Source organism: Pectinophora gossypiella, chromosome 6 (genome assembly GCF_024362695.1).
Source record: "Pectinophora gossypiella chromosome 6, ilPecGoss1.1, whole genome shotgun sequence".
Classification (NCBI taxonomy): Eukaryota; Metazoa; Arthropoda; class Insecta; order Lepidoptera; family Gelechiidae; genus Pectinophora; species Pectinophora gossypiella.
The window spans coordinates 1-25,307 of NC_065409.1; the positions used below are offsets into that span (position 1 = coordinate 1).

Below are 25,307 nucleotides of genomic sequence, written 5' to 3' on the forward strand. Positions count from 1 at the left end.
CTAAACCTAAACCTAAACCTAAACCTAAACCTAAACCTAAACCTAAACCTAAACCTAAACCTAAACCTAAACCTAAACCTAAACCTAAACCTAAACCTAAACCTAAACCTAAACCTAAACCTAAACCTAAACCTAAACCTAAACCTAAACCTAAACCTAAACCTAAACCTAAACCTAAACCTAAACCTAAACCTAAACCTAAACCTAAACCTAAACCTAAACCTAAACCTAAACCTAAACCTAAACCTAAACCTAAACCTAAACCTAAACCTAAACCTAAACCTAAACCTAAACCTAAACCTAAACCTAAACCTAAACCTAAACCTAAACCTAAACCTAAACCTAAACCTAAACCTAAACCTAAACCTAAACCTAAACCTAAACCTAAACCTAAACCTAAACCTAAACCTAAACCTAACCTAAACCTAAACCTAAACCTAAACCTAAACCTAAACCTAAACCTAAACCTAAACCTAAACCTAAACCTAAACCTAAACCTAAACCTAAACCTAAACCTAAACCTAAACCTAAACCTAAACCTAAACCTAAACCTAAACCTAAACCTAAACCTAAACCTAAACCTAAACCTAAACCTAAACCTAAACTAAACCTAAACCTAAACCTAAACCTAAACCTAAACCTAAACCTAAACCTAAACCTAAACCTAAACCTAAACCTAAACCTAAACCTAAACCTAAACCTAAACCTAAACCTAAACCTAAACCTAAACCTAAACCTAAACCTAAACCTAAACCTAAACCTAAACCTAAACCTAAACCTAAACCTAAACCTAAACCTAAACCTAAACCTAAACCTAAACCTAAACCTAAACCTAAACCTAAACCTAAACCTAAACCTAAACCTAAACCTAAACCTAAACCTAAACCTAAACCTAAACCTAAACCTAAACCTAAACCTAAACCTAAACCTAAACCTAAACCTAAACCTAAACCTAAACCTAAACCTAAACCTAAACCTAAACCTAAACCTAAACCTAAACCTAAACCTAAACCTAAACCTAAACCTAAACCTAAACCTAAACCTAAACCTAAACCTAAACCTAAACCTAAACCTAAACCTAAACCTAAACCTAAACCTAAACCTAAACCTAAACCTAAACCTAAACCTAAACCTAAACCTAAACCTAAACCTAAACCTAAACCTAAACCTAAACCTAAACCTAAACCTAAACCTAAACCTAAACCTAAACCTAAACCTAAACCTAAACCTAAACCTAAACCTAAACCTAAACCTAAACCTAAACCTAAACCTAAACCTAAACCTAAACCTAAACCTAAACCTAAACCTAAACCTAAACCTAAACCTAAACCTAAACCTAAACCTAAACCTAAACCTAAACCTAAACCTAAACCTAAACCTAAACCTAAACCTAAACCTAAACCTAAACCTAAACCTAAACCTAAACCTAAACCTAAACCTAAACCTAAACCTAAACCTAAACCTAAACCTAAACCTAAACCTAAACCTAAACCTAAACCTAAACCTAAACCTAAACCTAAACCTAAACCTAAACCTAAACCTAAACCTAAACCTAAACCTAAACCTAAACCTAAACCTAAACCTAAACCTAAACCTAAACCTAAACCTAAACCTAAACCTAAACCTAAACCTAAACCTAAACCTAAACCTAAACCTAAACCTAAACCTAAACCTAAACCTAAACCTAAACCTAAACCTAAACCTAAACCTAAACCTAAACCTAAACCTAAACCTAAACCTAAACCTAAACCTAAACCTAAACCTAAACCTAAACCTAAACCTAAACCTAAACCTAAACCTAAACCTAAACCTAAACCTAAACCTAAACCTAAACCTAAACCTAAACCTAAACCTAAACCTAAACCTAAACCTAAACCTAAACCTAAACCTAAACCTAAACCTAAACCTAAACCTAAACCTAAACCTAAACCTAAACCTAAACCTAAACCTAAACCTAAACCTAAACCTAAACCTAAACCTAAACCTAAACCTAAACCTAAACCTAAACCTAAACCTAAACCTAAACCTAAACCTAAACCTAAACCTAACCTAAACCTAAACCTAAACCTAAACCTAAACCTAAACCTAAACCTAAACCTAAACCTAAACCTAAACCTAAACCTAAACCTAAACCTAAACCTAAACCTAAACCTAAACCTAAACCTAAACCTAAACCTAAACCTAAACCTAAACCTAAACCTAAACCTAAACCTAAACCTAAACCTAAACCTAAACCTAAACCTAAACCTAAACCTTAGCTTGCTTGCTTGCTTGCTTGCTTGCTTGCTTGCTTGCTTGCTTGCTTGCTTGCTTGCTTGCTTGCTTGCTTGCTTGCTTGCTTGCTTGCTTGCTTGCTTGCTTGCTTGCTTGCTTGCTTGCTTGCTTGCTTGCTTGCTTGCTTGCTTGCTTGCTTGCTTGCTTGCTTGCTTGCTTGCTTGCTTGCTTGCTTGCTTGCTTGCTTGCTTGCTTGCTTGCTTGCTTGCTTGCTTGCTTGCTTGCTTGCTTGCTTGCTTGCTTGCTTGCTTGCTTGCTTGCTTGCTTGCTTGCTTGCTTGCTTGCTTGCTTGCTTGCTTGCTTGCTTGCTTGCTTGCTTGCTTGCTTGCTTGCTTGCTTGCTTGCTTGCTTGCTTGCTTGCTTGCTTGCTTGCTTGCTTGCTTGCTTGCTTGCTTGCTTGCTTGCTTGCTTGCTTGCTTGCTTGCTTGCTTGCTTGCTTGCTTGCTTGCTTGCTTGCTTGCTTGCTTGCTTGCTTGCTTGCTTGCTTGCTTGCTTGCTTGCTTGCTTGCTTGCTTGCTTGCTTGCTTGCTTGCTTGCTTGCTTGATTGCTTGCTTGCTTGCTTGCTTGCTTGCTTGCTTGCTTGCTTGCTTGCTTGCTTGCTTGCTTGCTTGCTTGCTTGCTTGCTTGCTTGCTTGCTTGCTTGCTTGCTTGCTTGCTTGCTTGCTTGCTTGCTTGCTTGCTTGCTTGCTTGCTTGCTTGCTTGCTTGCTTGCTTGCTTGCTTGCTTGCTTGCTTGCTTGCTTGCTTGCTTGCTTGCTTGCTTGCTTGCTTGCTTGCTTGCTTGCTTGCTTGCTTGCTTGCTTGCTTGCTTGCTTGCTTGCTTGCTTGCTTGCTTGCTTGCTTGCTTGCTTGCTTGCTTGCTTGCTTGCTTGCTTGCTTGCTTGCTTGCTTGCTTGCTTGCTTGCTTGCTTGCTTGCTTGCTTGCTTGCTTGCTTGCTTGCTTGCTTGCTTGCTTGCTTGCTTGCTTGCTTGCTTGCTTGCTTGCTTGCTTGCTTGCTTGCTTGCTTGCTTGCTTGCTTGCTTGCTTGCTTGCTTGCTTGCTTGCTTGCTTGCTTGCTTGCTTGCTTGCTTGCTTGCTTGCTTGCTTGCTTGCTTGCTTGCTTGCTTGCTTGCTTGCTTGCTTGCTTGCTTGCTTGCTTGCTTGCTTGCTTGCTTGCTTGCTTGCTTGCTTGCTTGCTTGCTTGCTTGCTTGCTTGCTTGCTTGCTTGCTTGCTTGCTTGCTTGCTTGCTTGCTTGCTTGCTTGCTTGCTTGCTTGCTTGCTTGCTTGCTTGCTTGCTTGCTTGCTTGCTTGGGTTTGGTTTGAATTTTGTTATGTTTGGGGTTTGTTTACTTTTGGGTTTTGTTAGGTTTGAGATTTGTTAGGTTTGGGCTTGGGTTTGGGTTAGGTTTGGGTTTGGGCCAGGCTTGGGTTTGGGTTAGGTTTGTGTTTTGTTAGGTATGGGTTTTGTTAGGTTTGGGTTTGGGTTAGGCTTGGGTTTGTTTTTAATTTTGTTAGGTTTGGGTTTGTTTAGGTTTGGGTTAGGTTTGTGTTTTGTTAGGTATGCGTTTTGTTAGGTTTGGGTTTATTTAGGTTTGGGTTTGGTTTGAATTTTGTTAGGTTTGGGTTAGGCTTGGGTTTTGTTAGGTTTGGTTTTGAAATGAAATGAAATGAAACGAAATGAAATGAATTTTATTGCAGTAAATGTGGTCATACATAGTGATGGTAGTAAAGGTGCAAAGGTAGGTTAGGGTTTTGTTTGGTTTGGGTTTCTTAGGTTAGGGTTTTGTTAGGTTTGGGTTTTGTTAGGTTTGGTTTTTCTTAGGTTTGGATATTGTTAGGTTTGGGTTTTTTTAGGTTTGGTTTTTGTAGGTTTGGTTTTTGTTAAGTTCGGGTTTGGGTTAGGTTTGGGTTTTGTTAAGTTTGGGTTTGGGTTAGGTTTGGGTTTGGATTAGGTTTGGGTTTGGTTTAAATTTTTTTAGGTTTGGGTTTGGTTTGGGTTTGGATTAGGTTTGGGTTTGGATTAGGTTTGGGTTTGGTTTAAATTTTTTTAGGTTTAGGTTTGGGTTAGGTTTGTGTTAGGTTTGGGTTAGGCTTGGGTTTTGTTAAGTTTGGGTTTGGGTTAGGTTTGGGTTTGGATTAGGTTTGGGTTTGGTTTAAATTTTTTTAGGTTTGGGTTTGGTTTGGGTTTGGATTAGGTTTGGGTTTGGATTAGGTTTGGGTTTGGTTTAAATTTTTTTAGGTTTAGGTTTGGGTTAGGTTTGGGTTAGGTTTGTGTTAGGTTTGGGTTAGGCTTGGGTTTTGTTAGGTTTGTGTTTGGGTTAGGTTTAGGTATGGTTTGGGTTTGGGTTAGGTTTGGGTTTGGGTTTGGTTTGAATTTTGTTATGCTTCGGTTTGATTAGGTTTGGGTTTTGTTAGGTTTGAGTTTTGTTAGGTTTGGGTTTGGGTTAGGTTTGGGTTGGGTTTGCGTTAGGCTTGGGTTTGGTTTTAATTTTGTTAGGTTTGGGTTTTTTTGGGTTGGGTTTTGTTCAGTTTGGGTTTTGTTAGGTTTGGGTCTCTTAGGTTTGGGTTTTGTTAGGTTTGGGTTTCGTTAGGTTTGGGTTTTGTTAGGTTTGGTTTTTAGGTTTGGATTTTGTTAGGTCTGGGTTTTTTTTAGGTTTGGTTTTTGTTAGGTTTGGTTTTTGTTAAATTTGTGTTTGGGTTAGGTTTGGGTTTGGGTTAGGTTTGGGTTTTGTTAAGTTTGGGTTAGGTTTGGGTTTGGGTTTGGGTTAGGCTTGGGTTTGGTTTTATTTTTGTTAGGTTTGGGTTTTTTTGGGTTGGGTTTTGTTCAGTTTGGGTTTTGTTAGGTTTGGGTCTCTTAGGTTTGGGTTTTGTTATGTTTGAGTTTCGTTAGGTTTGGGTTTTGTTAGGTTTGGTTTTTAGGTTTGGATTTTGTTAGGTTTGGGTTTTTTTTGGGTTTGGTTTTTGTTAGGTTTGGTTTTTGTTATGTTTGTGTTTGGGTTAGGTTTGGGTTTGGGTTAGGTTTGGGTTTTGTTAAGTTTAGGTTTGGGTTAGGTTTGGGTTTGTTTAGTTTTGGGTTAGGTTTGTGTTTTGTTAGGTATGTGTTTTGTTAGGTTTGGGTTTTGTTAGGTTTGGGTTAGGTTTGGGTTTTAATAGGTATGTGTTTTGTTAGGTTTGGGTTTTGTTAGGTTTGGTTTTTGTTAAGTTTGGGTTTGGGTTAGGTTTGGGTTTTATTAAGTTTGGGTTTGGGTTAGGTTTGGGTTTGGTTTGGGTTTGGGTTAGGTTTGGGTTTGGTTTGAATTTTTTTAGGTTTTTATTTTGTTAGGTTTGGGTTTGTTTAGTTTTGGCTTAGGCTTGTGTTTTGTTAGGTTTGTGTTTGGGTTAGGTTTAGGTATGGTTTGGGTTTGGGTTAGGTTTGGGTTTGGGTTTGGTTTGAATTTTGTTATGCTTCGGTTTGATTAGGTTTGGGTTTTGTTAGGTTTGAGTTTTGTTAGGTTTGGGTTTGGGTTAGGTTTGGGTTGGGTTTGCGTTAGGCTTGGGTTTGGTTTTAATTTTGTTAGGTTTGGGTTTTTTTTGGGTTGGGTTTTGTTCAGTTTGGGTTTTGTTAGGTTTGGGTCTCTTAGATTTGGGTTTTGTTAGGTTTGGGTTTCGTTAGGTTTGGGTTTTGTTAGGTTTGGGTTTTGTTAGGTTTGGTTTTTAGGTTTGGATTTTGTTAGGTTTGGGTTTTTTTAGGTTTGGTTTTTGTTAGGTTTGGTTTTTGTTAGGTTTGGTTTTTGTTAAGTTTGTGTTTGGTTTAGGTTTGGGTTTGGGTTAGGTTTGGGTTTTGTTAAGTTTGGGTTTGGGTTAGGTTTGGGTTTGGGTTAGGCTTGGGTTTGGTTTTATTTTTGTTAGGTTTGGGTTTTTTTGGGTTGGGTTTTGTTCAGTTTGGGTTTTGTTAGGTTTGGGTCTCTTAGGTTTGGGTTTTGTTATGTTTGGGTTTTGTTAGGTTTGGGTTTTGTTAGGTTTGGTTTTTAGGTTTGGATTTTGTTAGGTTTGGGTTTTTTTAGGTTTGGTTTTTGTTAGGTTTGGTTTTTGTTAAGTTTGTGTTTGGGTTAGGTTAAGGTTTGGGTTAGGTTTGGTTTTTGTTAAGTTTGGGTTTGGGTTAGGTTTGGGTTTGGGTTATTTTATTTATTTTATTTATTTTATTTTATTTTCTTAGGAAGATTAACAGTCAAATAATAACTATAGATCTAGACAATAGATGTAGACAATGCTAATGAGAAATCTCCACAAATAGATAAAGAGTTACGCGCTGATAAAGAGGCAGGTATAGGTATGTCACATTAATCTAACATTAAATGAGAAGAAGAATGAGTGAAAAAAAAGGGTTTGGCAAGCATTCGTTTGACAGTTGTAATGCTGGTACAGAACAAATCTAAATCACATTGCAATTCACTGAAATCACGACAGGCACGAATAAAAAATGAATTTCTGCGATAATTTACCCTAGCAAATGGTACTCGAAGAACAGAGCGCTGTCTGAGCCCAAGTAAATTAGTTCGCAGGTAGATCTTTGACAGTAGTTCCGGACAGTCAACACGCCCGTTGGCTAATTTGAACAGATAACAAATATCTGAAATAGTACGCCTGGATTGAAGAGGCAGAAAATGGTAACGTTTACATCTATGATAATAGCCTAATGATCTTTGTCTTGTTTTAAAATCCAAATACCGAAGAAATCTCCTCTGAACACTCTCAATACGAGACTTGTATGTCTCATATTGCGGGTTCCAGACTTGGGATGCATATTCTAAGTGGCTACGTACATAGGCTGTGTAAAGTATTTTTAAGGCTTTTACACTACGAAAGCCAGCCGATGTTCTCATAATAAAACCTAATGCTTTAGAGGCTTTAGTAACTATATTATCAATGTGCTTATCAAATAGTAGCTGGCTATCGAAAACAACCCCTAAATCCCTCATTGAATTTACCCTAGAAACTTCTTGAGAATGCAATACATAGGTATAATCAATAATGATTTTTTTCCGTGAAAATGTCATACAATAGCATTTGGATATATTGAGGTCGAGTTTATTAAATGAGCAATAATCTTGGAACCGAATCAGATCCTCTTGAAGATCCTTTGCATCAGAGAGATTGTTAATCAATTTTAAAATTTTCATATCGTCTGCAAATAATAGTATTTTAGAATGATGAAAGCATTTAATAACATCATTAATAAATATAACAAATAACAGAGGTCCCAGCAAAGATCCCTGAGGTACCCCTGAGGGTACTGATAACCAATTAGAAGAGTAGCCCTGCAGCACCACCGCCTGACTACGATTTTTTTAGGCTTGGGTTTGGTTTTATTTTTGTTAGGTTTGGGTTTTTTTGGGTTGGGTTTTGTTCAGTTTGGGTTTCGTTAGGTTTGGGTTTTGTTAGGTTTGTTTTTTAGGTTTGGATTTTGTTAGGTTTGGGTTTTTTTAGGTTTGGTTTTTGTTAGGTTTGGTTTTTGTTAAGTTTGTGTTTGGGTTAGGTTTGGGTTTGGGTTAGGTTTGGGTTTTGTTAAGTTTGGGTTTGGGTTAGGTTTGGGTTTGTTTAGTTTTGGGTTAGGTTTGTGTTTTGTTAGGTATGTGTTTTGTTAGGTTTGGGTTTTGTTTGGTTTGGGTTAGGTTTGGGTTTTAATAGGTATGTGTTTTGTTAGGTTTGGGTTTTGTTAGGTTTGGTTTTTGTTAAGTTTGGGTTTGGGTTAGGTTTGGGTTTTATTAAGTTTGGGTTTTGGTTAGGTTTGGGTTTGGTTTGGGTTTGGGTTAGGTTTGGGTTTGGTTTGAATTTTTTTAGGTTTTTATTTTGTTAGGTTTGGGTTTGTTTAGTTTTGGGTTAGGCTTGGGTTTTGTTAGGTTTGTGTTTGGGTTAGGTTTGGGTTTGGGTTAGGCTTGGGTTTGGTTTTATTTTTGTTAGGTTTGGGTTTTTTTGGGTTGGGTTTTGTTCAGTTTGGGTTTTGTTAGGTTTGGGTCTCTTAGGTTTGGGTTTTGTTAGGTTTGGGTTTCGTTAGGTTTGGGTTTTGTTAGGTTTGGTTTTTAGGTTTGGATTTTGTTAGGTTTGGGTTTTTTTAGGTTTGGTTTTTGTTAGGTTTGGTTTTTGTTAAATTTGTGTTTGGGTTAGGTTTGGGTTTGGGTTAGGTTTGGGTTTTGTTAAGTTTGGGTTTGGGTTAGGTTTGGGTTTGGGTTTGGGTTAGGCTTGGGTTTGGTTTTATTTTTGTTAGGTTTGGGTTTTTTTGGGTTGGGTTTTGTTCAGTTTGAGTTTCGTTAGGTTTGGGTTTTGTTAGGTTTGGTTTTTAGGTTTGGATTTTGTTAGGTTTGGGTTTTTTTAGGTTTGGTTTTTGTTAGGTTTGGTTTTTGTTAAGTTTGTGTTTGGGTTAGGTTTGGGTTTGGGTTAGGTTTGGGTTTTGTTAAGTTTGGGTTTGGGTTAGGTTTGGGTTTGTTTAGTTTTGGGTTAGGTTTGTGTTTTGTTAGGTATGTGTTTTGTTAGGTTTGGGTTTTGTTAGGTTTGGGTTAGGTTTGGGTTTTAATAGGTATGTGTTTTGTTAGGTTTGGGTTTTGTTAGGTTTGGTTTTTGTTAAGTTTGGGTTTGGGTTAGGTTTGGGTTTTATTAAGTTTGGGTTTGGGTTAGGTTTGGGTTTGGTTTGGGTTTGGGTTAGGTTTGGGTTTGGTTTGAATTTTTTTAGGTTTTTATTTTGTTAGGTTTGGGTTTGTTTAGTTTTGGCTTAGGCTTGGGTTTTGTTAGGTTTGTGTTTGGGTTAGGTTTAGGTATGGTTTGGGTTTGGGTTAGATTTGGGTTTGGGTTTGGTTTGAATTTTGTTATGCTTCGGTTTGATTAGGTTTGGGTTTTGTTAGGTTTGAGTTTTGTTAGGTTTGGGTTTGGGTTAGGTTTGGGTTAGGTTTGGGTTGGGTTTGCGTTAGGCTTGGGTTTGGTTTTAATTTTGTTAGGTTTGGGTTTTTTTGGGTTGGGTTTTGTTCAGTTTGGGTTTTGTTAGGTTTGGGTCTCTTAGATTTGGGTTTTGTTAGGTTTGGGTTTCGTTAGGTTTGGGTTTTGTTAGGTTTGGGTTTTGTTAGGTTTGGTTTTTAGGTTTGGATTTTGTTAGGTTTGGGTTTTTTTAGGTTTGGTTTTTGTTAAATTTGTGTTTGGGTTAGGTTTGGGTTTGGGTTAGGTTTGGGTTTTGTTAAGTTTGGGTTTGGGTTAGGTTTGGGTTTGGGTTTGGGTTAGGCTTGGGTTTGGTTTTATTTTTGTTAGGTTTGGGTTTTTTTGGGTTGGGTTTTGTTCAGTTTGAGTTTCGTTAGGTTTGGGTTTTGTTAGGTTTGGTTTTTAGGTTTGGATTTTGTTAGGTTTGGGTTTTTTTAGGTTTGGTTTTTGTTAGGTTTGGTTTTTGTTAAGTTTGTGTTTGGGTTAGGTTTGGGTTTGGGTTAGGTTTGGGTTTTGTTAAGTTTGGGTTTGGGTTAGGTTTGGGTTTGTTTAGTTTTGGGTTAGGTTTGTGTTTTGTTAGGTATGTGTTTTGTTAGGTTTGGGTTTTGTTAGGTTTGGGTTAGGTTTGGGTTTTAATAGGTATGTGTTTTGTTAGGTTTGGGTTTTGTTAGGTTTGGTTTTTGTTAAGTTTGGGTTTGGGTTAGGTTTGGGTTTTATTAAGTTTGGGTTTGGGTTAGGTTTGGGTTTGGTTTGGGTTTGGGTTAGGTTTGGGTTTGGTTTGAATTTTTTTAGGTTTTTATTTTGTTAGGTTTGGGTTTGTTTAGTTTTGGCTTAGGCTTGGGTTTTGTTAGGTTTGTGTTTGGGTTAGGTTTAGGTATGGTTTGGGTTTGGGTTAGATTTGGGTTTGGGTTTGGTTTGAATTTTGTTATGCTTCGGTTTGATTAGGTTTGGGTTTTGTTAGGTTTGAGTTTTGTTAGGTTTGGGTTTGGGTTAGGTTTGGGTTAGGTTTGGGTTGGGTTTGCGTTAGGCTTGGGTTTGGTTTTAATTTTGTTAGGTTTGGGTTTTTTTGGGTTGGGTTTTGTTCAGTTTGGGTTTTGTTAGGTTTGGGTCTCTTAGATTTGGGTTTTGTTAGGTTTGGGTTTCGTTAGGTTTGGGTTTTGTTAGGTTTGGGTTTTGTTAGGTTTGGTTTTTAGGTTTGGATTTTGTTAGGTTTGGGTTTTTTTAGGTTTGGTTTTTGTTAGGTTTGGTTTTTGTTAAGTTTGTGTTTGGTTTAGGTTTGGGTTTGGGTTAGGTTTGGGTTTTGTTAAGTTTGGGTTTGGGTTAGGTTTGGGTTTGGGTTAGGCTTGGGTTTGGTTTTATTTTTGTTAGGTTTGGGTTTTTTTGGGTTGGGTTTTGTTCAGTTTGGGTTTTGTTAGGTTTGGGTCTCTTAGGTTTGGGTTTTGTTATGTTTGGGTTTTGTTAGGTTTGGGTTTTGTTAGGTTTGGTTTTTAGGTTTGGATTTTGTTAGGTTTGTGTTTTTTTAGGTTTGGTTTTTGTTAGGTTTGGTTTTTGTTAAGTTTGTGTTTGGGTTAGGTTAAGGTTTGGGTTAGGTTTGGGTTTTGTTAAGTTTGGGTTTGGGTTAGGTTTGGGTTTGGGTTAGGCTTGGGTTTGGTTTTATTTTTGTTAGGTTTGGGTTTTTTTGGGTTGGGTTTTGTTCAGTTTGGGTTTCGTTAGGTTTGGGTTTTGTTAGGTTTGGTTTTTAGGTTTGGATTTTGTTAGGTTTGGGTTTTTTTAGGTTTGGTTTTTGTTAGGTTTGGTTTTTGTTAAGTTTGTGTTTGGGTTAGGTTTGGGTTTGGGTTAGGTTTGGGTTTTGTTAAGTTTGGGTTTGGGTTAGGTTTGGGTTTGTTTAGTTTTGGGTTAGGTTTGTGTTTTGTTAGGTATGTGTTTTGTTAGGTTTGGGTTTTGTTTGGTTTGGGTTAGGTTTGGGTTTTAATAGGTATGTGTTTTGTTAGGTTTGGGTTTTGTTAGGTTTGGTTTTTGTTAAGTTTGGGTTTGGGTTAGGTTTGGGTTTTATTAAGTTTGGGTTTTGGTTAGGTTTGGGTTTGGTTTGGGTTTGGGTTAGGTTTGGGTTTGGTTTGAATTTTTTTAGGTTTTTATTTTGTTAGGTTTGGGTTTGTTTAGTTTTGGGTTAGGCTTGGGTTTTGTTAGGTTTGTGTTTGGGTTAGGTTTTGGTTTGGGTTAGGCTTGGGTTTGGTTTTATTTTTGTTAGGTTTGGGTTTTTTTGGGTTGGGTTTTGTTCAGTTTGGGTTTTGTTAGGTTTGGGTCTCTTAGGTTTGGGTTTTGTTATGTTTGGGTTTCGTTAGGTTTGGGTTTTGTTAGGTTTGGTTTTTAGGTTTGGATTTTGTTAGGTTTGGGTTTTTTTAGGTTTGGTTTTTGTTAGGTTTGGTTTTTGTTAAGTTTGTGTTTGGGTTAGGTTTGGGTTTGGGTTAGGTTTGGGTTTTGTTAAGTTTGGGTTTGGGTTAGGTTTGGGTTTGTTTAGTTTTGGGTTAGGTTTGTGTTTTGTTAGGTATGTGTTTTGTTAGGTTTGGGTTTTGTTAGGTTTGGGTTAGGTTTGGGTTTTAATAGGTATGTGTTTTGTTAGGTTTGGGTTTTGTTAGGTTTGGTTTTTGTTAAGTTTGTGTTTGGGTTAGGTTTGGGTTTTATTAAGTTTGGGTTTGGGTTTGGGTTAGGTTTGGGTTTGGTTTGGGTTTGGGTTAGGTTTGGGTTTGGTTTGAATTTTTGTAGGTTTTTATTTTGTTAGGTTTGGGTTTGTTTAGTTTTGGGTTAGGTTTGTGTTTTGTTAGGTATGTGTGTTTTTAGGTTTGGGTTTTGTTAGGTTTGAATTATGTTAGGTTTGGATTTTGTTAGTTTTGAGTTTTCTTAGGTTTGGGTTTAGTTTTGGTATATTTGGGTTATTTTGGTTTACATGGTTTTAGGTTAGGGTATAATTACGTTTCAATTTTCTTTATTTCGGGTGTGGGTAGGGTTTGGTTTTTGTTCTGGCCGTTATATTTTTTGCAAGTTAATAGGTTTAAATAATTTTTTTTGAGTATTCATGTATTTTTCGTGTTATTAGCAAAGAAATTTCTAAATATCAGTCTACTGCAACAAAATGTTATAGAAGTCTCTCTATTTTATTGCGTTATATGGTAGCCCTCGTCTTTACGAAAATTTTAAGGCCTCTCTCGCGGGTCTAGGACGCCGGGAACGCAAAAAAATCGCCCCCCCACCCTCCCTGTTGCGATTTTTTAGGAAGCCACGGTCACATATCTGCATAGAAAAAACCACTCACAATTTGGACAATTTTTGGATTTCTTCTTTTCTTATTTATTTACTTATTTACTCATTCACTCATTCAATCATTTACTTATTTACTTATTTTTCCAAAATGTTGTAGAAATTCGGGGTATTTCATCCGGTCCGGCAGCTTTGTTGCTTTTTGTGTTCTTTTGCGAGACCTCCGGCTCAGGGAGGGTAAAATGTTTACTTATCGCATCATCCGTTTCTGCGGTCTTAAGAAATTAAAATACGGTGTTCTTGATTGATTTTGTGAAAGGCTGTGATGACAGTATCCTTACGGGGTAGACATACTCCAGATATACGTTACTATTTACGTTAAATATCGCTTTCTTCACGGTTCGTAACCGAGACAGGGCGGGTAGAGGTATAATCTTCAGTCGTGTGGAGTGTAATAGAAACAACAGATACAATAGCAGTGCATTTAATAAAATAAATCCGAGTGAGCGCTTCGGGTCCACACGCGGCCGTTTATTGTATAACAAATAATTGTACTTAAAGGCGCAGTAGGGCCTTCATCGGACTCAGTCATTTTTCTAATGTAGCACTGGACGTGGGTAGTTAAAACAATTTAATAGTTACTTAATCACACGTTATTTAATTTAAAGTACTTTGAAACAAAATGAACTTCTAAATTATTGTATCACACTATTAAGGCACATAAATCACTATTAATCAACAGAAATGGTTAAGGATTCCTCGGATTTAAACCGATCCGTCGCGGGTACGGTGCGCAGGCGGCTGTCCCTCGAACTGTCACACTGACAAGACGACCGCCCCGCCGCCATATGCAAACGACGTTCCGCTAGAGCGAACGTCAGCGTAGTTCACTCTAATCCGTACAGATGGCGCTCTATGAGGCGCCGTCATACTCATACTCAATGAATTGACAACAGCTTTTGTTTTTACCGACTTCAAAAAAGGAGGAGGTTCTCAATTCGACCGTATGTATATTTGTTTTATGTTTGTTCGGGGATAACTTCGTCGTGTATGAACCGATTTTGATAATTCTTTTTTTGATCGAAAGGAGATATTCCCAAGGTGGTCCCATGTCAAGGAAGTCAGGGTCTGATGATATCAGACCAAATAAATCGAGGGGAATTTTCAAAAATCGTAGGGGTGACTAGTGCATTTGTAAAGTCAAATTGATCGGATCGGTCTCAAGGCTCCTGGAAAACTTCCAGACCTTCGGAAACTGGTCAGCTTTAGGGAGACACCCTATGGCCTGGCTAATAATAATAATAATATCGTTTATTTCAGATCTAAAAATCCATACATTAAAATAGATACCACAAACAATTAAAATAGTAAAAATCTAATACAAATTCAAATTAAAGTATTTAAAATTAAAACTAAACTATAACTATAAACACGGTGAAGCTATAAAGCTAAACTATAGAACCTGAAGCAATTTTTCTTTCACAAAACGTATTTAAATCTTGATCAAATCCAATCGCCTGTAAAAAAAACAAAATGGCGGAAAAACAAGATGGCCGCCACACAAAATTTTGTTTTTTTTTAGAAGAAGCCCCTTTGGGTAAAAATAATGTATGGAGCGCTTGCTCAAAACGTCATGTAGAGTACGGAAATACTTTCTGGTCACCAAAAACTGCTCCGCGTCCGAGAAACACCCTACGGCCTGGCAAAACTATCGCACGTGAACCAATTTGTCTTTCACGACACCTATTTAAATCTTGGTCAATTTTCATCGCGGGTGAAAAAAAAACACAATGTCGGAAAAACAAGATGGCCGCCACACAAAATTTTGTTTATCAAGAAAATGTCTCGGGGGTATGAAATATATATCGGGGTAGTGATGGGAACGTCATGTAAAGTATGGAAATACTTCCCGATTTTCGAAAACTGCTCCGCATCAGGGTCACTACCCCAAGTACTTGGTAACATACCCCAAGTACTTGGTACCAAACCCCAAGTACTTGGTACCAAACCCCAAGTACTTGGTACCATACCCCAAGTACTTGGTACCATACCCCAAGTACTTGGTACCAAACCCCAAGTACTTACCACCATACCCCAAGTACTTACCACCATACCCCAAGTACTTACTACCATACCCCAAGTACTTACTACCATACCCCAAGTACTTACTACCATACCCCAAGTATTTACTACCATACCCCAAGTACTTACTACTATACCCCAAGTACTTACTACCATACCCCAAGTACTTACTACCATACCCCAAGTACTTGGTACCAAACCCCAAGTACTTACCACCATACCCCAAGTACTTACCACCATACCCCAAGTACTTACCATTATACCCCAAGTACTTACCACCATACCCCAAGTATTTACTACCATACCCCAAGTACTTACTACCATACCCCAAGTACTTACTACCATACCCCAAGTACTTACCACCATACCCCAAGTACTTACTACCATACCCCAAGTACTTGGTACCAAACCCCAAGTACTTACTACCATACCCCAAGTACTTACTACCATACCCCAAGTACTTGGTACCAAACCCCAAGTACTTACTACCATACCCCAAGTACTTACCACCATACCCCAAGTACTTACTACCATACCCCAAGTACTTGGTACCAAACCCCAAGTACTTACTACCATACCCCAAGTACTTACTACCATACCCCAAGTACTTGGTACCAAACCCCAAGTACTTACTACCATACCCCAAGTATTTACCACCATACCCCAAGTACTTACCACCATACCCCAAGTACTTACCATTATACCCCAAGTACTTACCACCATACCCCAAATATTTACTACCATACCCCAAGTATTTACTACCAAACCCCAAGTACTTACTACCATACCCCAAGTACTTACTACCATACCCCAAGTACTAACTACCATACCCCAAGTACTTGGTACCAAACCCCAAGTACTTACTACCATACCCCAAGTACTTACCACCATACCCCAAGTACTTACTACCATACCCCAAGTACTTACTACCATACCCCAAGTACTTACTACCATACCCCAAGTACTTACTACCATACCCCAAGTACTTACCACCATACCCCAAGTACTTACTACCATACCCCAAGTACTTGGTACCAAACCCCAAGTACTTACTACCATACCCCAAGTACTTACTACCATACCCCAAGTACTTGGTACCAAACCCCAAGTACTTACTACCATACCCCAAGTACTTACTACCATACCCCAAGTATTTACTACCATACCCCAAGTACTTACCACCATACCCCAAGTACTTACTACCATACCACAAGTACTTACCACCATACCCCAAGTACTTACCACCATACCCCAAGTACTTACCACCATACCCCAAGTATTTACTACCATACCCCAAGTACTTACTACCATACCCCAAGTACTTACCACCATACCCCAAGTACTTACCACCATACCCCAAGTACTTACCACCATACCCCAAGTACTTACCACCATACCCCAAGTACTTACCACCATACCCCAAGTACTTACCACCATACCCCAAGTACTTACCACCATACCCCAAGTACTTACCACCATACCCCAAGTACTTACCACCATACCCCAAGTACTTACCACCATACCCCAAGTACTTACTTCCATACCCCAAGTACTTACTACCATACCCCAAGTACTTACTACCATACCCCAAGTACTTACCACCATACCCCAAGTACTTACTACCATACCCCAAGTACTTACTACCATACCCCAAGTACTTACTACCATACCCCAAGTATTTACTACCATACCCCAAGTACTTACTACTATACCCCAAGTACTTACCACCATACCCCAAGTACTTACCACCATACCCCAAGTACTTACTTCCATACCCCAAGTACTTACTACCATACCCCAAGTACTTACTACCATACCCAAAGTACTTACTACCATACCCCAAGTACTTACTACTATACCCCAAGTACTTACTACCATACCCCAAGTACTTACCACCATACCCCAAGTACTTACCACCATACCCCAAGTACTTACCACCATACCCCAAGTACTTACTACCATACCCCAAGTACTTACTACCATACCCCAAGTACTTGGTACCAAACCCCAAGTACTTACCACCATACCCCAAGTACTTACCGCCATACCCCAAGTACTTACCACCATACCCCAAGTACTTACCACCATACCCCAAGTATTTACTACCATACCCCAAGTACTTACCACCATACCCCAAGTACTTACCACCATACCCCAAGTACTTACCACCATACCCCAAGTATTTACTACCATACCCCAAGTACTTACTACCATACCCCAAGTACTTACTACCATACCCCAAGTACTTACCACCATACCCCAAGTACTTACCACCATACCCCAAGTACTTACCACCATACCCCAAGTACTTGGTACCAAACCCCAAGTACTTACCACCATACCCCAAGTACTTACTACCATACCCCAAGTACTTACCACCATACCCCAAGTACTTACTACCATACCCCAAGTACTTACCACCATACCCCAAGTACTTACCACCATACCCCAAGTACTTACCACCATACCCCAAGTACTTACTACCATACCCCAAGTACTTACCACCATACCCCAAGTACTTACTACCATACCCCAAGTACTTACTACCATACCCCAAGTACTTACTACCATACCCCAAGTACTTACCACCATACCCCAAGTACTTACCACCATACCCCAAGTACTTACCACCATACCCCAAGTACTTACCACCATACCCCAAGTATTTACTACCATACCCCAAGTACTTACTACCATACCCCAAGTACTTACCACCATACCCCAAGTACTTACCACCATACCCCAAGTACTTACCACCATACCCCAAGTACTTACTACCATACCCCAAGTACTTACTACCATACCCCAAGTACTTGGTACCAAACCCCAAGTACTTACCACCATACCCCAAGTACTTACCACCATACCCCAAGTACTTACCACCATACCCCAAGTATTTACTACCATACCCCAAGTACTTACCACCATACCCCAAGTACTTACCACCATACCCCAAGTACTTACCACCATACCCCAAGTATTTACTACCATACCCCAAGTACTTACTACCATACCCCAAGTACTTACTACCATACCCCAAGTACTTACCACCATACCCCAAGTACTTACCACCATACCCCAAGTACTTACCACCATACCCCAAGTACTTGGTACCAAACCCCAAGTACTTACCACCATACCCCAAGTACTTACTACCATACCCCAAGTACTTACCACCATACCCCAAGTACTTACTACCATACCCCAAGTACTTACCACCATACCCCAAGTACTTACCACCATACCCCAAGTACTTACCACCATACCCCAAGTACTTACTACCATACCCCAAGTACTTACCACCATACCCCAAGTACTTACTACCATACCCCAAGTACTTACTACCATACCCCAAGTACTTACTACCATACCCCAAGTACTTACCACCATACCCCAAGTACTTACCACCATACCCCAAGTACTTACCACCATACCCCAAGTACTTACCACCATACCCCAAGTATTTACTACCATACCCCAAGTACTTACTACCATACCCCAAGTACTTACCACCATACCCCAAGTACTTACCACCATACCCCAAGTACTTACCACCATACCCCAAGTACTTACCACCATACCCCAAGTACTTACTACCATACCCCAAGTACTTACTACCATACCCCAAGCACTTACCACCATACCCCAAGTACTTACCACCATACACCAAGTACTTACTACCATACCCCAAGTACTTACTACCATACCCCAAGTACTTACTACCATACCCCAAGTACTTACTACCATACCCCAAGTACTTACTACCATACCCCAAGTACTTACTACCATATCCCAAGTACTTACCACCATATCCCAAGTACTTACCACCATACCCCAAGTACTTACTACCATACCCCAAGTATTTACTACTATACCCCAAGTACTTACTACTATACCCCAAGTACTTACTACTATACCCCAAGTACTTACTACTATACCCCAAGTACTTACTACCATACCCCAAGTACTTACCAACATACCCCAAGTACTTACTACTATACCCCAAGTACTTACTACCATACCCCAAGTACTTACTACCATACCCCAAGTACTTACCTTACTTACGGAGTGGGGAGCTTCGCCTCAAGTTCTGCGAACAACTGGTCTGGCTTTATGTTTTTCAGCCGGCGAATATGCGTCTCCTGTGTGGAGCCGCTCCGCCCACACAAAGCTAGTGGATGCAGCCTTAAACGAAACATGCCGGATTATCACTGGTTGTCTCAAACCGACCCCGGTACAGATGCTGTATCCACTGGCTGGAATTGCGCCACCAGATGTTCGCAGAACGGTTGCAGGCTCAGTTGAAAGGGCTAAGCTTGAACTGGACTCTCGTCACCCTATGCATAAGTACCCCACAGTGCATCAAAGGCTCAAGAGCCGTAATAGCTTTTTGAAGGCTGTCGAACCGGCTGAGTGTGAGGCTTCCCAAGCCAGATGCAGTCTTTGGCGCAGGACGGCGACGCTACCTACTCCATTTGTCCCCCTCTCGGAGAACCTTCCACCGGGTTATGAGCTGACCAGGCCGACCTGGAAATCTTTAAATAGACTCCGCACACAGGTTGGCCGAAGTAAAGATAACCTGTCCAGGTGGGGTTTTCTCATCGGGTCGGATCTGAGCTGCGTGTGTGGTGTTACGCCACAGACTATGGCTCATCTGATAACTTGCCCCGCGTGCCCTGATACCTGCACGCGAGAGGGGCTGATGAGTGCCACCGAGGATGCTGTTCGAGTGGCGGAATACTGGGCTGGAGAAATCTAATGCCATCGAAACGACAAGAAGAAGAAGAAGAAGTACTTACCAACATACCCCAAGTACTTACCACCATACCCCAAGTACTTACCACCATACCCCAAGTACTAACTACCATACCCCAAGTACTTACTACCATACCCCAAGTACTTACTACCATACCCCAAGTACTTACTACCATACCCCAAGTACTTGGTACCAAACCCCAAGTACTTACTACCATACCCCAGGTACTTACTACCATACCCCAAGTACTTGGTACCAAACCCCAAGTACTTACCACCATACCCCAAGTACTTACCACCATACCCCAAGTACTTACCACCATACCCCAAGTATTTACTACCATACCCCAAGTACTTACCACCATACCCCAAGTACTTACCACCATACCCCAAGTACTTACCACCATACCCCAAGTATTTACTACCATACCCCAAGTACTTACTACCATACCCCAAGTACTTACTACCATACCCCAAGTACTTACCACCATACCCCAAGTACTTACCACCATACCCCAAGTACTTACCACCATACCCCAAGTACTTGGTACCAAACCCCAAGTACTTACCACCATACCCCAAGTACTTACTACCATACCCCAAGTACTTACCACCATACCCCAAGTACTTACTACCATACCCCAAGTACTTACCACCATACCCCAAGTACTTACCACCATACCCCAAGTACTTACCACCATACCCCAAGTACTTACTACCATACCCCAAGTACTTACCACCATACCCCAAGTACTTACTACCATACCCCAAGTACTTACTACCATACCCCAAGTACTTACTACCATACCCCAAGTACTTACCACCATACCCCAAGTACTTACCACCATACCCCAAGTACTTACCACCATACCCCAAGTACTTACCACCATACCCCAAGTATTTACTACCATACCCCAAGTACTTACTACCATACCCCAAGTACTTACCACCATACCCCAAGTACTTACCACCATACCCCAAGTACTTACCACCATACCCCAAGTACTTACTACCATACCCCAAGTACTTACTACCATACCCCAAGTACTTGGTACCAAACCCCAAGTACTTACCACCATACCCCAAGTACTTACCACCATACCCCAAGTACTTACCACCATACCCCAAGTAATTACTACCATACCCCAAGTACTTACCACCATACCCCAAGTACTTACCACCATACCCCAAGTACTTACCACCATACCCCAAGTATTTACTACCATACCCCAAGTACTTACTACCATACCCCAAGTACTTACTACCATACCCCAAGTACTTACCACCATACCCCAAGTACTTACCACCATACCCCAAGTACTTACCACCATACCCCAAGTACTTGGTACCAAACCCCAAGTACTTACCACCATACCCCAAGTACTTACTACCATACCCCAAGTACTTACCACCATACCCCAAGTACTTACTACCATACCCCAAGTACTTACCACCATACCCCAAGTACTTACCACCATACCCCAAGTACTTACCACCATACCCCAAGTACTTACTACCATACCCCAAGTACTTACCACCATACCCCAAGTACTTACTACCATACCCCAAGTACTTACTACCATACCCCAAGTACTTACTACCATACCCCAAGTACTTACCACCATACCCCAAGTACTTACCACCATACCCCAAGTACTTACCACCATACCCCAAGTACTTACCACCATACCCCAAGTATTTACTACCATACCCCAAGTACTTACTACCATACCCCAAGTACTTACCACCATACCCCAAGTACTTACCACCATACCCCAAGTACTTACCACCATACCCCAAGTACTTACCACCATACCCCAAGTACTTACTACCATACCCCAAGTACTTACTACCATACCCCAAGCACTTACCACCATACCCCAAGTACTTACCACCATACACCAAGTACTTACTACCATACCCCAAGTACTTACTACCATACCCCAAGTACTTACTACCATACCCCAAGTACTTACTACCATACCCCAAGTACTTACTACCATACCCCAAGTACTTACTACCATATCCCAAGTACTTACCACCATATCCCAAGTACTTACCACCATACCCCAAGTACTTACTACCATACCCCAAGTATTTACTACTATACCCCAAGTACTTACTACTATACCCCAAGTACTTACTACTATACCCCAAGTACTTACTACTATACCCCAAGTACTTACTACCATACCCCAAGTACTTACCAACATACCCCAAGTACTTACTACTATACCCCAAGTACTTACTACCATACCCCAAGTACTTACTACCATACCCCAAGTACTTACCTTACTTACGGAGTGGGGAGCTTCGCCTCAAGTTCTGCGAACAACTGGTCTGGCTTTATGTTTTTCAGCCGGCGAATATGCGTCTCCTGTGTGGAGCCGCTCCGCCCACACAAAGCTAGTGGATGCAGCCTTAAACGAAACATGCCGGATTATCACTGGTTGTCTCAAACCGACCCCGGTACAGATGCTGTATCCACTGGCTGGAATTGCGCCACCAGATGTTCGCAGAACGGTTGCAGGCTCAGTTGAAAGGGCTAAGCTTGAACTGGACTCTCGTCACCCTATGCATAAGTACCCCACAGTGCATCAAAGGCTCAAGAGCCGTAATAGCTTTTTGAAGGCTGTCGAACCGGCTGAGTGTGAGGCTTCCCAAGCCAGATGCAGTCTTTGGCGCAGGACGGCGACGCTACCTACTCCATTTGTCCCCCTCTCGGAGAACCTTCCACCGGGTTATGAGCTGACCAGGCCGACCTGGAAATCTTTAAATAGACTCCGCACACAGGTTGGCCGAAGTAAAGATAACCTGTCCAGGTGGGGTTTTCTCATCGGGTCGGATCTGAGCTGCGTGTGTGGTGTTACGCCACAGACTATGGCTCATCTGATAACTTGCCCCGCGTGCCCTGATACCTGCACGCGAGAGGGGCTGATGAGTGCCACCGAGGATGCTGTTCGAGTGGCGGAATACTGGGCTGGAGAAATCTAATGCCATCGAAACGACAAGAAGAAGAAGAAGAAGTACTTACCAACATACCCCAAGTACTTACCACCATACCCCAAGTACTTACCACCATACCCCAAGTACTAACTACCATACCCCAAGTACTTACTACCATACCCCAAGTACTTACTACCATACCCCAAGTACTTACTACCATACCCCAAGTACTTGGTACCAAACCCCAAGTACTTACTACCATACCCCAGGTACTTACTACCATACCCCAAGTACTTGGTACCAAACCCCAAGTACTTACCACCATACCCCAAGTACTTACCACCATACCCCAAGTACTTACCACCATACCCCAAGTACTTACCACCATACCCCAAGTACTTACCACCATACCCCAAGTACTTACCACCATACCCCAAGTACTTACTACCATACCCCAAGTACTTACTACCATACCCCAAGTACTTACTACCATACCCCAAGTACTTGGTACCAAACCCCAAGTACTTGGTACCATACCCCAAGTACTAGGTACCAAACCCCAAGTACTAGGTACCAAACCCCAAGTACTTGGTACCATACCCCAAGTACTTGATACCATACCCCAAGTACTTGGTACCAAACCCCAAGTACTTGGTACTATACCCCAAGTACTTGGTACCATACCCCAAATACTTGGTACCATACCCCAAGTACTTGGTACCAAACCCCAAGTACTTGGTACCATACCCCAAGTACTTGGTACCATACCCCAAGTACTTGGTACCATACCCCAAGTATTTGGTACCATACCCCAAGTATTTGGTACCATACCCCAAGTACTTGGTATTAAACCCCAAGTACTTGGTACCATCCCCCAAGTACTTGGTACCATACCCCAAGTACTCAATCAAATCAAATCAAATCAATCATTTATTCAACGTAATTATCATGGATAAACTTGTTGAAGGTCAATGTAACATTTTTGAATTTACGTCATTTCGCAAGGTGTTATGGCTGAGGAGAAGAAATGACAAGAAACTGCAACAGCAACACATCTTTTAAAAACCAATGAGGATATACATTACAAGTTATTTAATAACTAGAGGAACACATTCAATACCAAACATTTTTATCATTTAGGTAGTCATTAATCTTATAATAAGCTTTTTTACATAAAGTAAGCTTCACTCTCTCTCCTGGGCATTTATTATTCCCATCTGATGGTGGGGTCTGCCTTCTTCGTACTTCTCTTCCACTTCGCTCTATCGGACGTGTCGTTCTCGGAGACATTGCACATACACAGGTCCTTTTTGACCACATCCGCCCATCTTGTTTTTGGCCGTCCTCTTGGTCTAAGCCCTGGTATGTTTAGATTGGCTGTAACGTTACCCACATAATCTGGAGGTCTTCTTTTTACGTGCCCAAACCAACGGAGCCTGCTCTCTTGTAGCTTTTCGGAGATGTCGCGTACGCCGAGACTGCCGCGCACGTATTCGTTACGGATTTTGTCGAGCATCGTCACTCCGCACATCCACCTAAGCATTTTCATCTCAGCGACTTGAATGGTCTGGACTTGGCGCTGCGTTACTGCCCACGTTTCACTACCAAACGTCAAGACTGGCCTGATCATGCTCTTGTACACTAAGCCTTTGAGCTTAACGGGCATACGTTTGTCACAGGTTACACCAGTTACTTCCCGCCATTTAAGCCAGGCTGCCGCTATCCGATGCTGTATGTTTGTGTCCAGGTTGCCAGACGAGTGTAACATGGTGCCCAAGTATTTATATTCGTCACACCTGGTGACTTGTTGTCCGTCAATAATGAGAGGGTTGTTGATGGAAGATGGGTCATTATACACCATGTACTGGTTAGGTTAGGTTCACATAAAGTAAGCTTCACGTGAGCTTTAAATTTATTTTCTGACAAATTTAAAATATTATCTGGTATTTTATTGTAAAAACGTATACATAACCCCAAAAAATATGAATTTAATTTACTTAATCTAGAATTTTGAATAGCAATTTTATGTTTATTTCTTGTATTGTAAGTATGCCTTTCACAGTTTCTCGGAAGGAGAGATAAGTTTTTACGTACATACATAATGTTTTCATATACAGGGTGTCCCGTAAAGAGCACGACAGACTGAAATGTAAGGAAGATTGAGGTGTGCCCTACTCGATAAAAAAAAATGACCTCAGTAAAAGTGTCACTGTTTTCGAGATATTCCCGACTTTTTATTTTTTTCGACAAATTCCGCTTTTGGTCAGTTTTTTTTGTTGCTGTGTGTACAAAAAAGCAGATAACTCTGTAATTTATTTTTGTAAATATTCTAGAATAGTAGATCTACCATATTTAAATACTATTTTGCTAAATATCATTAAGTATCTTTGAAAAAAAAATATTATTCTTATTATTTTTTTGTACAAAAATTATTTACCTCAACTTTGGCATTCGGTGGTGAAAAAAAAATGTACTGGACTGTCACTGCACATTTTACAGATAAATTACTTATTTAATAAGGATTTCAGAAAGGTATAATATCGGCCATATTTTTGAAGAAACTGACCAAAAGCGGAATTTGTCGAAAAAAATAAAAAGTCGGGAATATCTCGAAAACGGTGACACTTTTACTGAGGTCATTTTTTTTTATCGAGTAGGGCACACCTCAATCTTCCTTACATTTCAGTCTGTCGTGCTCTTTACGGGACACCCTGTATATATTGACTTGCGACCGTCAGTATATTTATTTCTTTAAACAGCTCCCTCAAAGAGTCCCGACAACGCAGCTTATAAATAGAATAGAATAGAATAGAATAACTTTATTCCCAAAACAGTGCAGTACAATAGTAGAGAAGATAAAGATAAGTATACAAATCAAAAATACACTGCCAGGGAAAAGGGACTGACTCAGCATGTTGTTGCGAAGAATAGTAGAAATACCACTCTTAGCAACACTGATATTCTGCCAGTACCTAAGTTACGCTTATAAATACTTTGAACTATCGTGCTAACAAAAAGTGTCGGGATTTACTTACAATAAATAAGAAAATAAGCAAATATAATTATGAAGAA

General features: G+C 40.4%; 1 protein-coding gene and 2 long non-coding RNA genes across 3 annotated transcripts; 2 read left to right on the top strand and 1 right to left on the bottom strand.

Annotated features, from left to right (window-relative positions):
• Positions 1–4,158: 4,158 nt before the first annotated feature.
• Positions 4,159–8,347, top strand: LOC126367939 (uncharacterized). Its single transcript, XR_007566522.1, has 3 exons — positions 4,159–4,190; positions 8,152–8,226; positions 8,274–8,347. It is a non-coding gene; the product is annotated as an uncharacterized LOC126367939 (long non-coding RNA).
• A 282-nt stretch (positions 8,348–8,629) lies between these two features.
• Positions 8,630–11,574, top strand: LOC126367937 (uncharacterized). Its single transcript, XR_007566521.1, has 3 exons — positions 8,630–8,662; positions 10,776–10,863; positions 11,446–11,574. It is a non-coding gene; the product is annotated as an uncharacterized LOC126367937 (long non-coding RNA).
• An 11,101-nt stretch (positions 11,575–22,675) lies between these two features.
• Positions 22,676–24,120, bottom strand: LOC126367935 (uncharacterized). The gene has a single exon (XM_050011740.1). The coding sequence runs from the start codon at positions 24,094–24,096 to the stop codon at positions 23,443–23,445; it is 654 nt and encodes a 217-aa protein (XP_049867697.1). The 5' UTR covers positions 24,097–24,120; the 3' UTR covers positions 22,676–23,442.
• Positions 24,121–25,307: the final 1,187 nt, after the last annotated feature.